The 13733-nt window shown below is 39.8% G+C and overlaps 1 protein-coding gene across 1 annotated transcript in view; it reads left to right on the top strand.

Moving 5' to 3' along the window:
* Nucleotides 1–10285, top strand: part of RNF144B (ring finger protein 144B) — a 72849-nt gene extending 62564 nt beyond the window's left edge. The window contains exons 5-8 of the mRNA XM_084619324.1: nt 2809–3013; nt 5044–5188; nt 6892–6981; nt 7134–10285. Coding sequence (XP_084475450.1) covers nt 2809–3013; nt 5044–5188; nt 6892–6981; nt 7134–7274 — 581 coding nt within the window. The 3' untranslated portion in view covers nt 7275–10285. The remainder of the gene's footprint in view (nt 1–2808; nt 3014–5043; nt 5189–6891; nt 6982–7133) is intronic.
* Nucleotides 10286–13733: the final 3448 nt, after the last annotated feature.

Raw genomic sequence — 13733 nt, 5'->3', positions numbered from 1 at the left:
GCCTCTGGTGGTATGGCTGGTATGCAGTTTAGGGAAGACCTCTCTGCTTAGAGCTGAATCTAGTTGGCTGCCTAGGTTGTGGCAAGTCAGAGGAAAGGTGGAGGAGACCAGGAGAGGGACCACCACCTCAATAGAAGTATTCAACAACCCTTTAGAGTTGTTTGCATCATATTTTTAGCTGCAACTTTCTAGGCTTGGTGGGCATTTCTGGTTTCATTGTGCTCTGTGCTAAAGCAAATAGCACATCACAGCAATGACTGAATAGTACCATCTGTATATTCTTTGTATACTGGGTGGGCAGGGATTTACATTTCATGCATCATTTATATCTTGCTGCAAAGATACCACAAAACCAATAAGCTTTAAAAACAGTGAATGACAAAGACAGGCATTCTTCTATCTCTTTCTCCCATCTTATTTTTGAAAGAACTCAAGTTTCCAGAGTTGGGTACGTTAGACACTGCAACTTGTTTTGCTGTCTCTGCACTACAATACTAGAAGAAAACACTTTTGTGTTACATTTCTGTAGTGGCAAAGGCTAGATGCATTGGACAATAGGTCAGTATCTACTAGGGACTGATCTTATCCTGTGCTGAGCCCAACTTATGAAGTGCTGAGCGCTCAGCTGCCAATGAATTCCATGGAAGTTGAGAATGCTCGGCCTCCTGTGGCATCAGGACTCCAGTGATGCAGCTTTCATGACAACATCATTTATTCTTAACCAAAATAGAATAGACAAAAATGTTTGTTTTCCACTAGAGATGGGCATGGATTGCAAAATTCAGATCCCAGTTGAAATTCAGATCTCCAAAATTCAGGGATGGTCAGATATAAGACTCTGGTTTGGCTCATTAGAAAGATGGGAGCTGTGTGAGAAATCCCCACAGTTTGTAGAAGGTTCTACCCCAGGGGTTTATTTCTAGTTGCACATTTTTAGGCTCTGGATATCTGGGACCCAAATTAATTTCACTGCATAATATCAAGCTCTCTCAGTAACTGTGCCTCACTGAGGATTCTACCATTTGGAGTCCCACCAGTAGAGGCTTCCCATGAGATGTGATGAATGAGATCTCACAACTGGGCAAAATCCCACCCATTTGTGGGCCATCCACATCCCCTCTCTGTGGTTGTATCAGAGCAGTGGTGGGCAATCTGCGGCCTGCAGGCCTCACGTGGCCTGTCAGGGTAATCTGCCACCAGACAGTTTGTTTACATTTGCACGGCCTCCCGCAGCTCCCAATGGCCACGCTTGGCTGTTCCCAGCCAATGGGAGCTGCAGGAAGCAGTGGCCAGCATGTCCCTGAGGCTTGTGCAGCTTCCCGCAGCTCCCATTGCCTGGAAATGGTGAACCGCGGCCACTGGGAGCTGTGGGTGGGCACGCAAAGGTAAACAAACTGTCTGGCAGCCCACCAGCGGATTACTCTGATGCACCATGTGAGGCCTGCATGCCTCAGGTTGCCCACCACTGTATCAGAGGCTCCCAGAGGAACAGGAGTTGCAGGTGACTAGCAGTTGCACCCTGCTCCTAATAGACTTTTTGCATATCATCCTGGCTTCCTCCAATTTGTGCTGGAAAGCAGTGAAATCAAATATATCACAGAGTGAAACTCTGTCAGCATGATCATATTTTAGCTGGGTTCTCATTGAAATTTCTCTAGTCAACGCAGGGGCACAGTAGCAAAAGTCAACATTTGTCACTCATTACCAAATGATAGTGTATATGAGATACCACATCAATGCCTGGGTGATAATGGTGACATCACAGAAGCTATTATGTGGTAACAGCTGACCAATGTTTTTTTAGTGATGACCACTTAGTGAGGAGAATAGGTATCGCTCTTCTTAGTTTATAGATATGGGGGGCGGGAGGGGGATGAGGCCCAGGTAAGTGACTTTACTCAGACTTCAGTGGAGCTACTCCTGATATAAGTGCAAGATCATAATTGCTTATATTTTTAGAGGGATATTAGGTACATATTCATGTTGACATTGTGTAAAAATGTCCCACTTTAACAGACCTGTTAGCTAGCTGTATTTATTCCTATTTTTGTAATTCAGTCTTGTTGCCTAAGACTTGAAGGACAGGGCTTACGAGCAGTTTAAATTTAGAATCACAGCAGTACAAACGTGGCAAAGTATTTATTTATTTTTTGAAGGAGTATCATTCCAGCCCTTAAGGAAGAAAAGTTTTTCATATCATTTGCTTTTCCAGAGACTACCTTAAATGGATAAGCCAGCTATTCAGCAGGGGCCTGTAATAGTGCAACAGAGGCTAATGTTGTTCTAGGCCATTGATTCTCAAACTTTTGTACTGGTGACCCCTTCCACATAGCAAGCCTCTGAGTGTGACCCCTCCTCCCCATAAACTAAAAACACTTTAAAATGTATTTAATACTAGGCAGAGCAGGGTTTGGGGGGAGGCTGACAGCTCGCAACGCCCCTTCCCCATATAATAACCTCCCAACCCCCTGAGGGCTCCCGACCCCCACTTTGAGAACTCCTGTTCTAGGCTCTTCTAGAGAGAGATGGGGAGACTATCTAACATTCACTCATTAACTTATCACCAGCCTCTTATGGCAAAAGACTGAAGTTTGTCTGACAGTGTCTGACAAATTCTCATCTTAATTATGTGTCCAGTGCAACACTGTTTGCACAATGTCCATAGTGTTAGCAATGCAGAATCCTTTAAAGATCTAAGTGGGCATCGGATCAGGCCTTGTATGACTAGAGAAATGGTAATCGGAGTGAAAAAAGGAATGTATAATGAATGCAGATTTAAACAGTTTTGTTTCCGTATTTACATTTCAGAAGTCCACTTGGACCCATGCAGAACGTGGTGCCCTGCTGCTGACTGCCAGACCATGTGCCATGTTGAACTGATTGATTCAGGGCAAGCAGTGCCTGTAGAATGCCCAGCTTGTCACCTGAAATTCTGTTCATCCTGCAAAGAAGTGTGGCACCCAGAGCACTTGTGCCAGGAAAACCAACCCATTGTAATACCAACTGAGCAGGGGTAAGAGCAGAATTCAGCTAGGTTGTGCCATCTTTCAGCTCTGCTAGTGGTACAAAATGGGTGTCCAGTGCTGCATCTACTTCATGGACCTGCCTTCTCTGTATTTTAGACTTTATTTCTAATACATCATTGCAGATGTGTTTCTAAATATAATTCACATGCTGCTATTAGTCCTGCATTAAGCAGCTACTTATGGAGTTGGAAGCTCCACTGGTCCTCAGTCTGGGTTATCCAGTGCTTTGCACCTTTGTGTGTGTCATTCAGGCCTTGTCTACACACACAGATTATACTACTTTAATTATATCAGTGTAGTTAAAGTGATGCAACCTCCCTACTGTGGATGCAGTTACTGTATAGCGATACAAAGGTGATTTATACCAATATAGCTATTTCCACAGGGAAGGGTGTCACCGCTTTGCTCCCCACTAGTGCGCCTGCTCCTGGTCACTCTGGAGATTAGCTGATTCCAGGTCCAATGCCTCTTTTTCATCTCACTGGGCCTCTTACCTTCTCTTCCTAGCTCTCAGTAAGGCAAGATGCTCTGTGTTCATGGCTTAGTCTTCCAGCCAAGTCATGTGTGTTCCCATTCACAGCCTAGCTAGTGCCACTTTCCCAATGGCTGGTAGGGAACCTGGGCCCACTCTCGACTCAAAGTTCCATCTCAGGGACCCTCTGATTAGTAGCTAAGTCTACTTCACTTCAGATTTTACTGCCTTTTCCCTGAGCCTTTCCTAACCTTCTGGCTCCCCCACTGCTTTGGATTTGCCCACCCCAAAACTCCCTTCTCCCAGAAAGCAACTGCAGTTACTCTTCTCTATTGCCAACTTCCTGCCTTTATAAAACACAGCTCAGCTCATTCCTCCTCAGCTGGGCTCCCTCGTTATTCAGGCTGTGGCCTGTCTGGTTAATTGGCCCCCTTCTTAGTCTACAGTAACGCCTTCAGGGCCAGAGTTGGGGTGAACAACCCGTCACAAAGGGGAATAAACTATACCATCATAAGGCACCTTTAAAATGACATAACTGTGCCTATACTAGGTATTACACCAATTTAACTATTTTGGTAGAGAAATCGTACTCATTAACCATAATAGTTGAACTGGTATAAAAACGGTACGTAGACTAGGCCTAACTCTTGTGCTAAGTAGGGGCAAAATTCTTCCACTGGTGTGAGTGGAGAATTCTCATTTGGTAGCCATTTACACTCACTTTGCACGGATGAAAATGACTGCACTAGGTGTGTGCTTACATCAGCCTATTAGTGGGGATGCGTAGTTCTGGCAATGGCTGTATGTCTCTGAATTCTGTAAATACTCTTATGCTTACATCACACCAGCTCTCTGGCTAGCCTGTGCTTACAGAAACAGAACAGCATTCACTGGCATGCACAGTGTCCTCTTTAAACTCTCTATTGTGCTCTGTGGCTTCCACCACTGTGAATATTTTTGCACGAGTTGAAAGAGTTACAACTAAGCATTCTGATGAGCAGGAGGTGTTTCATCAAACTGGAATTGCCTGTGAGGTCTTCATATGATTTTGATCTTCAAACTAGATCTTTGGCTTTGCTTGAGGTTAAAGCTGTCATGCAGAAGCAAGGACAGTACTTTGAGTTACACAGTCCAGTCATCTTAACAAAATACAGAAGCTCTTTTCCACATTGTCCAGTGCCATTCTTTTAATGTTATATCTGTTACATGCATGGCTGTAGTGAGTGTTTACTTTGTACATTGTGTAAAATCAGTGGAATTGAACATTTAATTTGTCTCTATGCTGCATGAGCAGTTTTTTTTTGCTCTTAGTATATGTTTTAATGCATTCCCTTGAATATGAGATTTTACACTTCCAGTACATTGCCTGATGTTAGCTTCTTAATCTTGAAACTCACGGAGCGTGCCAGACTATGGAGTTGAGTGCAAACTAGAGGCCCTAAAGAACATAATGATGCGTATACTACTTGACATTGGTACTCCAGTCATACAGCCACAGGTTTTGCACTGAAATTTCATCTTTCATATATTTCCTTACCCTTCTAGAGCACTTACCAGGACGGACACAGAGGCTCCAATTAAACAGTGCCCAGTGTGCCGGATCTATATTGAACGAAATGAAGGCTGCGCTCAAATGATGTGTAGGAACTGCAAGCATACATTTTGCTGGTACTGCCTACAGAACTTGGATGTAAGAGCCATGTGATGAAGGTTCTAGAACAAGGCTAGTTTGGGATTTGGGGGATAAGTTCCATATGTCATAACTGGAATCATGTATGTTCTAGTTCTGTTCCTTTATGGTAAGGATGAAAGGATCTTTACTTCAGTGAATGCCCTTGTATTTAAATGGATCCTCATGGTGGCCAAAGCTTAAGTTACTTCTGCCTCCAATGAGCCTCAAAGAGATTTTTCTTTTTTTCCTAAATTGAAGTGGATTGTAGCCATATCCCTTGGTCCAATGTTAATTCTCTTGAGGAAGAGGGATTTTCCAATACTATAGCTAAAGATAGTTGGGTTGAGAGCTAAGGACAGCAAATTTAATTGTGTTCCCCCTTCTCCCCCCAATTCATTGGATTCCAACCTGTTAAAAAATGTTCGGATTCGGTCTGGCACAGATAAAGGCTACAGTTTCAAATTGGGGTCAATTCAGAGCTCATTTAAATTAGGTCACTTCTCCATAGTCAGTCTCTAGTGCTGTATTAGCAGAAGAGAATGATCCAGTTAATAAGTTTGAGGATGAAAGTGTTTTGGAAACTACTTTCCATATTCACAATCTTATTAGGGATACAAAGAGCTCAAGAGGAGGGGAGAACAGGAAGTCTGAACTTGGGGGACACTAGCATCATTAAAAAGTGCTCAGATCTGCAAGTTGCCAAGCACCGCCACCAAAACATCAAATATTCTCCACTTGCACTGACTTTGAATTCCTCACAGGATTAGGTCCTGTGGAACATACTGGTGTACAATGATAACATCAGTTTTTGGCACAGTGAGTAGTAATACTTGTGGGAGGTGAGGAAAAGAACTCTTTGTACCAGCACTTGAGGTAAAATAAAGTTAAATGGGTTTTTGCTACACAGTTTGGAAATGGTGAAACTTCCTTGTTCCTCTTTATTCTCTATATGTTAAACAGGGTGTGCTCAACTTTCTATTCAGTCTGTTTATGGGTGCTGGTTTTTTCAAGTCTGTTTTGGAGTACACAGAGTACACAATGATTGTGTAACTCTATGAAAAATTGGAGGGGTGTCAAGTTTCCATAGTAGTCTAAACATGTGAAGCTGTGATAGTTGTCTGTAGATATGCCCTTAGCTGGTTTTAATCAGTTAAAGATAAGGCAATTAAATGATTTCTTTGACAAGGTGTAGTCATTGCATGGTTACAATATAGCTCTTATAAACCCCCTAAAGTTTCAGGTATTCAAAGTTTACTGCAAGGTAATGCTTATATAACAATAAAGTTAGGTTAAAGAATGAATGGAAAAAGCAGGGCTCAAGCTACAGGGGAACTGTCAGGGGGAGGGTGTTTGGAAACTGAGTGCCCCTCATCTTGTTGAGATAAAGTAATTAGTTTGATAAATATTAGTTTGTGGGAGAAAAGTGGGGACTTTCTATTTTAAAGAGCAGCCTATTAAGTCCATGGAAGAACTGACTAGAGAACCGAGAAAAATTAGGAATAGAGAAGATAAATATTAGGGATATGAAATATCTTAGACAGTGTGTCTTATAGATCTAAAGTTTCCTATTTAATTTCTCAAAGTAATTAAGTAACAGGCAAGCAAACTTCTCTGCCAGAACAGTTAATTTTACTGCACTGTCAGAAATGTTCTACTCCTGTCCTGTTAATCTCCCCACATTAGTGTGACCTGCTCAGTACAGTTTTTCTTTTATCTTTCAGAATGATATCTTCTTACGACATTATGACAGAGGCCCCTGCAGAAACAAACTGGGCCATTCTCGAGCCTCAGTTATGTGGAACAGAACACAGGTATGCTGATAACCAGCTCAAACAGAGCAATGACAAACATTAAGGGAAAGGTGAAATCTCCTTCACCACAATCATCTGTCAAGATTGCAACTCACACATACACACTTTTTATTTTCCTGTTGGTTAATTTTTTTTCCCTTTAAACTTTGCAGGTTGTGGGGATCCTGGTGGGATTGGGTATCATAGCGCTGGTGACTTCTCCCTTGCTGCTTGTGGCATCTCCATGCATCATCTGCTGTGTCTGCAAATCCTGCAGGGGCAAAAAGAAAAAGCATGCCCCACCGACAACCTAAAACTCTGTCTGTTTCTTCCTCAGTCTATGTAGTAGATGTATGTGAGAAAGCACAAAGATTGGGTTTTGGTGCCATACCTACCAAATAATTCTCCCTCTACTTGCCAACTTTGAGGCTAAGTGCCTATTGTTTTCAGACCACTATATTGCTTGCAAACCACAGTTCAGGAAATGACTGGGGGATTGTAGTGTGTAAATGTAATTTTTAAAAAAAGGTCACTGTCAAATAATTCAGCCACAAATATGATCCCCCTTTAAAACTGTTAAAATCTTGTAGAAAGAGGGATCTTCCAGAATCTGAGCATGTATTTATTATGCAATATTGGTCTTCTGCTTCTGCAGAACCAGTCATGCAGCCAGTAGAGGGAGTACAGGCAAATGAACAAGCCCACTTCTTAGTACTCTGCTGATTTATAAAGTAAAAGAAGAAAAAGCATGTTGCCATTATCTGTTGGCTTGTGACCTACTTAAAATAACATATATATTTACATATATTTGATAACTTCCCTTCAACCAGATGCCACAGCAGGTGGGGGCAGGGGAATACTAGAGAAATAATGAAGAGGATATTTACCAAGAATGGATTCTGGTAATTATCGTTTCATAGCTAAACTATTGTATTGTATGGATTGTACTACAGTGAACACACTCACTTATGCCACACCAGTGATTTTTGGTGTATTACAAAATTACCAATGATCTACACCACACTAAACTATGTTTAAATTATATTATTTAGGTGTATTACCTAACTGTGAAAATACCATGTGCATCTCACAATCGGCACAAACCAGATGATATAGCTATTGCACACTCTGATCTTAATTGGATATTCATTACTATGAAAAAAGGGCCAAACTAGCTGCTGTTGATGTCAATGGTATTTTTACTATTGATTTCAGTGGGAGCAGTAGCAACCAATAAAATATTCTTTCCTATTTAAAAAAAAACAACAAAAAAACCTCATTTGCCAATGCCTCAGTGGAAATCACTGTCTTGTATATGCTGTGTTAAAAGGTGATGTTACAAGTCAACCATGGCACATCTTTCTTGAAATGTTAGGTTTATATACATGGCTCTTCATTCTTGGGCTGACTGCTCTACCTACTTGTGGCTCCATTTCCCTCTGCCTTTTGTGAGTACTGTGGATGTTGTAAACTTCTGGAAACAAATCTAATGTTTTAGCGAAGGCCATGCTACATCTCCCATAGGATATGCAGGAAACCATATACGATGCATGTATGTATATGTATGGTGTGTGTATGTATGTACCCACACAAAGTACATAAATAATAATTATGCACGCGCGCACACACACACAGAGTTCTTTATACATTTTAAACAGGTTATACAGGGTAGCAACAAGAAACTTGTAAAAATTACTCATACAGGTTTCAGATGTGGCCAACCCAACCCACCAAGTAACCCTTTTAGAATTGTTGCAACTAACACAAATCCCTGGATAAATATTAGCTGTATTCATTGGTAGTTATTATTTCTATCCCCCAAAAGGGTAAAGAGCACTGTTATTAATTTATTAGTTACTTTATGTCTCTAAAAGGCTGTTATTTAATGTTCTAGTTTAATTTGGTTCTTCACTGCAAGCATGATTCAGATCCTGATCTGAACTATGCCAATGTAAATTCAGAATAGAATCATAGAATATCAGGGTTGGAAGGGACCTCAGGAGGTCATCTAGTCCAACCCCCTGCTCAAAGCAGGACCAATCTCCCATTTTTGTCCCAGATCCCTAACTCTTCTGAAGCTCATGGACTTCACTCCGGATTTGCATGGGAATAACTGAGATCAAATTCTGATCCATGGTGTTTATACCACCATTAGTTGGTGCTTACTTGTGTTATGGGATCCTGTTTGTGCATTTGATATTTGTGGCAATTTACATGCATTTTCTCTACAATCAGTAGTAATTCCAACCCCAGTTGGCAAGGGCTGTAAGGAGAATGAAATGTGATGCAAAGTCAGAAAAAGGTATACAATCCTCTAGCCTACCCTCCCTCCCAGACTACAAAGAGAAAACTAAAGTGAACATCAATTTTATTTTGTTTGGCTAAGCCTCAGGAACTTTGCCTTCTTGGCAGCTGTAAATGTGACCTTTTCGTTCAACTTCGCTCTCTGGCTGCTGAAACAGTGGTAAACATCTTATTTTAAGGAAGCATAGTCTGCAGAACAGACTAACAGGGACAAAGGCCTTAAATAATAGTGTCTGCTTCTCTTTGAAAAAAATTAATGTTGAATGTATTTGCTACCAATAATGACTGGAAGGTAGACAGTGTACTAGTCTGAAAGACTGTATTTATTCTTCATCCAGAGCTTCTAAGTGAAGCAGGAAGGTAGTCAGTACATTCTAAACATAGAGTACAATGCAGGCCAATGTGATTTATGATAAGCTGAGAGTATTTTATGTATGTGTTTTCTTTAGGAGCGGTAATGGTAGTGTTGGGGGTTACTCATGACAAATTAAAATGTTCAGCCTTTGGCCTTGCACTGTTTTTCTACCTACACTTTTACAGCACCACTGTCATTTCCAGTTTATCCATGAACTTCTAGTAGAGAAACTCACTTGAACAAACTCCCAAGGGCAAATTGCTGGAGAGTTGTAAAGTCTTTTTAATCATAACCAATGGCATGATATTCAATATCCCTCACCTGTTAAACCTCATGGTGTTTTTCATATTTTGTATGTATTCATTCTGTCCAAACAACTGTCCACTCAGTGGGGTTGGTACACTTCTTCCCCTCTTGTTATGCTGGAAGCCAGTGTTGCCTAACAAATGAAGTTCCTTTCTTAATTATAAAAGTTTTTTGTCATTAATGCTGCAGTTACAAACCAGGGGCTAAATTCTGCTCTCAGTTATACAGACGTAACCGAGGGCAGAATTTTTCCCAATGTACATTGATGGCTATAAGGTAATTGCATTCCTCAGTTTTGTTAACAGCATGCAAATTCTGTCCCTTTTCAGTGTTATAGAATTATCTAAATTTTAATGTGAATCTCTGGTTATTTAACAAACATCAGATTTTTATAAAATGGTTCAGAATCTAAAGTTTGATTTCCTTATGATGCAAATTCAGAATACTAGATTTAGTTTAATTTAAATAAACACGCACGCCACAGCACTGAAAAAACAGATGATAGAATTTCGTTTTACTTTGCATGCATTATTTTAGAATCAAGGTAGTTTATTTCTGAAGCAATGTTTTACACAGTACTCTAATTACCCTAGAACAGTATTTTAAAACTTAAAACTATGAACCTTACCAGCCTGGTTTTCCTTAAAAAGGGTATGTGTGCTGCATCAACCCATCCTGGTTTTTGAAAGCACAGTTTATCTGAGGCTGTGCAACAACCTAAGCACTGATGCTGCCAGCTGTTAGCCCATGTGCTAACTTTACGTGAACGCTTAAGTACTGGTAACATTGGGGCTCTTTTGCTTGATGCAGCTGTTGCTTAGTTATTCTGCACCACTGGCCAGATAATCAAGCAGTCACAATGAATCTGTTCCGGGATTCCAAAGAGATAACTTGAGGCAGAAGATTTTTTAAAGTGTTTGCAAATGCAGCAAGTTATGTAAGCAAGATAATAGTGCCAAAAGTCCAAAGGGTCCTGGGACACAGGGTACATATACCTTCTTTAAGTAATGCCACCGTGAATCTCTTACAACCGCTTACAACGCCAAAAACTCTCAATGAGTGTTGGACATCAGAACCAGATTTGATTCATACTGTGCCAGAATTTACTTCGCTTATTATTGTCAATCTACAGTTTTTTTTTTTTTCCCCCCAGTGCTTTTGATCTTGTAGTGACTAACATGAAGGCTAGCATATTCAGAAGGATTATGGATTAATAGACTGAGCCTGGGATTTATGGGATGAGCTTTTCTCCATTCAAGTCCCAACTATAACACTGACTTGCTTTGTGGCCTTGGGAAAATCAGTGTAGTTGGTCACCTAAAATTACTTGTCACTTCTGAGAACATAGGCCCTGGAGCCTGAGCTTCAAAGGTGCCAACCATGGAGTTCGGTTTAAATTTTGGTTGCTCAGCATCTCTGAAATTAGGCTCTAGATGTCTGAAGAGTGGCACCTAAAATTAGAGGCCACATTCAGAAAACTGACTCTTAACTTCAGTGGGCCAAATCTTCAGCTCATGTAAATTTTCATAGTTCTACTGCAGACAATGGAGCTATGCCATATACACCAGATGAGAATCTCCCGCTGTGACTCTCAGGTCCCAATTATAAAATGAGATAATACCTGGTTACAATAAGCACCATTAAATGGTAAATATTTACCATGTTTATGGTATAAATGCTTCTCTGCAGTATCTGTTTTAACTTAGACGATACATAGTCAATGCTGCAGTAACTGATTATTTTTAATGGTGTATGTTTTATTTACCTCACAGAAGGGGATGAGGATTAACAGTAGTTAATGTTAGTACAGTGCTTTGAAGACGTTAAGTGCTTCATGCTGCTATTTGTCCAGTAACATAACATAGAATAAGAAGTCCAAAGAAAATCTAAAGTGTACATAGTGTTTACATGATTAAATTAAAATGAATGTTAAACCATATTTTCTTATTGTATGTGAAAATACGTAAATTAGCAAAGATCAGTTTCACCTCTCAGTTGTTACAAAGAGGTGGTGATAATATGAACATCTGGCTGACATGTATTTGGGTATCAATGGGTGGTTGCATGGTAGTGCCTGCTACTTTTTTGTTAAGCTTGAGTTCCAGCTTCCATTGTAGTCCTTCCTTTTCAGTTGCTCTTATCTTTCTCAGGCAGGTTTCTTTTTTGCACTTTGTTTGAGGCCAGATATCTTAGAACAAAATAAGTGAAGCTGTTTAGCTACATGAGGATGAAAACCCCCAGCATGATATCATAAGTTATAATCAGAACTTCTATATTCAGCTAATGATTGAAGCTAGAAATTTCATACTTGGATTGTTTTGTAAATCTTATTAAAACTTAAAATTCGGTAATGGAATGCATAGACTAACTGCTCTGATAGAGATATCAGGGATAGAAGCCCCTGGTGCTTATGAGCTTCAGATGAGAGACAGTTGTCTTTAGTCTTTGGGGATTATGATGGAAAAAAATCCAGATAGATATTCATGTTAAATACATGCAAACATGGTTATACTCCGCAGCTGAACATCCTAGGATTCCAATTCCCTATAAATGTACTTGGAGTTCTGGTAAACTTACACAGAAGATTGAAGTCTGATCCTGCATACACTCACAAATGCAAGTGACATTACTCGCAAGTAGCACTATAAAATACTACATAATTTTTAAAATAAGCAGCTTATGACAGACATAAAAATACCTCTCTCTTGGAAGTGTCAGCTCTCACACCATTGCAAACACTGCTGTATGATAAACTTACTGCTAAGATTTTGGAGAACTTCAGTATACATTTAATTTTTAAATAAAACTAGTCCTTAATCAGCAAAACATTTAGGCATATGCTTAAGTGCTTTGCTGAACAGGGATAGACTGCTGAATTGAGGCCTCAACAATTTATTGAGTTGTGGCATGGAGCTCAGTTATTCATGATGAACACAAACTAAAGGTCTGATTCCACAAACACTTACACTCATAATAATCTCATATACACATCATACAGCAAGTTCCTTACTCTAATAATTCATCATGGGACAAATATTTTATTTTCTGTGTAAATGGTCTTTAACTTGGGTACATTTAGCAACAAGTTAAAATACAGTAGCATGTAAACATGTTTTGTTTAGGGCTGTCAAGCAGTTAAAAATTAATAGCAATTAATCGTGCTGTTAAACAATAATAGAATACCATTTATTTAAATATTTTTGGATGTTTTCAACATTTCAAATATATTTATTTCAATTACAACAAAGAATACAAAGTGTACAATGCTCACTTTGTTTTATTTTTGAATGCAATTATTTTTGTACGTAATTCTACGTTTGTAAGTTCAACTTTCATGATAAAGAGATTGCACTAGAGTATTAAGTGAATTGAAAAATACAATTTCTTTTGTTTATCATTTTTCAGTGCAAATATTTGTAATCAAAAATAAATATAATGTAAAACTTTAAAGCCTATGAGTCCACTCAGTCCTACTTGTTCAGCCAATCGCTCAGACCAACAAGTTTGTTTACATTTGCAGGAGATAATGCTGTCCCCTTCTTGTTTACAATGTCACCTGAAAGTGAGAGCAGGCTTTTGCATGGCACTGCTGTAGCCGGCATCGCAAGATATTTACATGCAGATGTGCTAACGAGTCACATGTCCATTCATGCTTCAACCACCATTCCAGGGGACATGCATCCATGCTGATGATGGGTTCTGCTTGATAACAGTCCAAAGCCATGTGGACTGATGCGTGTTCATTTTCATCCTCTGAGTCAGATGCCACCAACAGAAGGTTGATTTTCTTTTTTTGGTGGTTCGGGTT

This window comes from Lepidochelys olivacea, assembly GCF_965140295.1.
Source record: "Lepidochelys olivacea isolate rLepOli2 genome assembly, chromosome: 2".
NCBI classification, from domain to species: domain Eukaryota; kingdom Metazoa; phylum Chordata; order Testudines; family Cheloniidae; genus Lepidochelys; species Lepidochelys olivacea.
The sequence above is the reverse complement of the archived record's forward strand: the minus strand, read 5'-3'. Positions and strand labels throughout refer to the sequence as shown.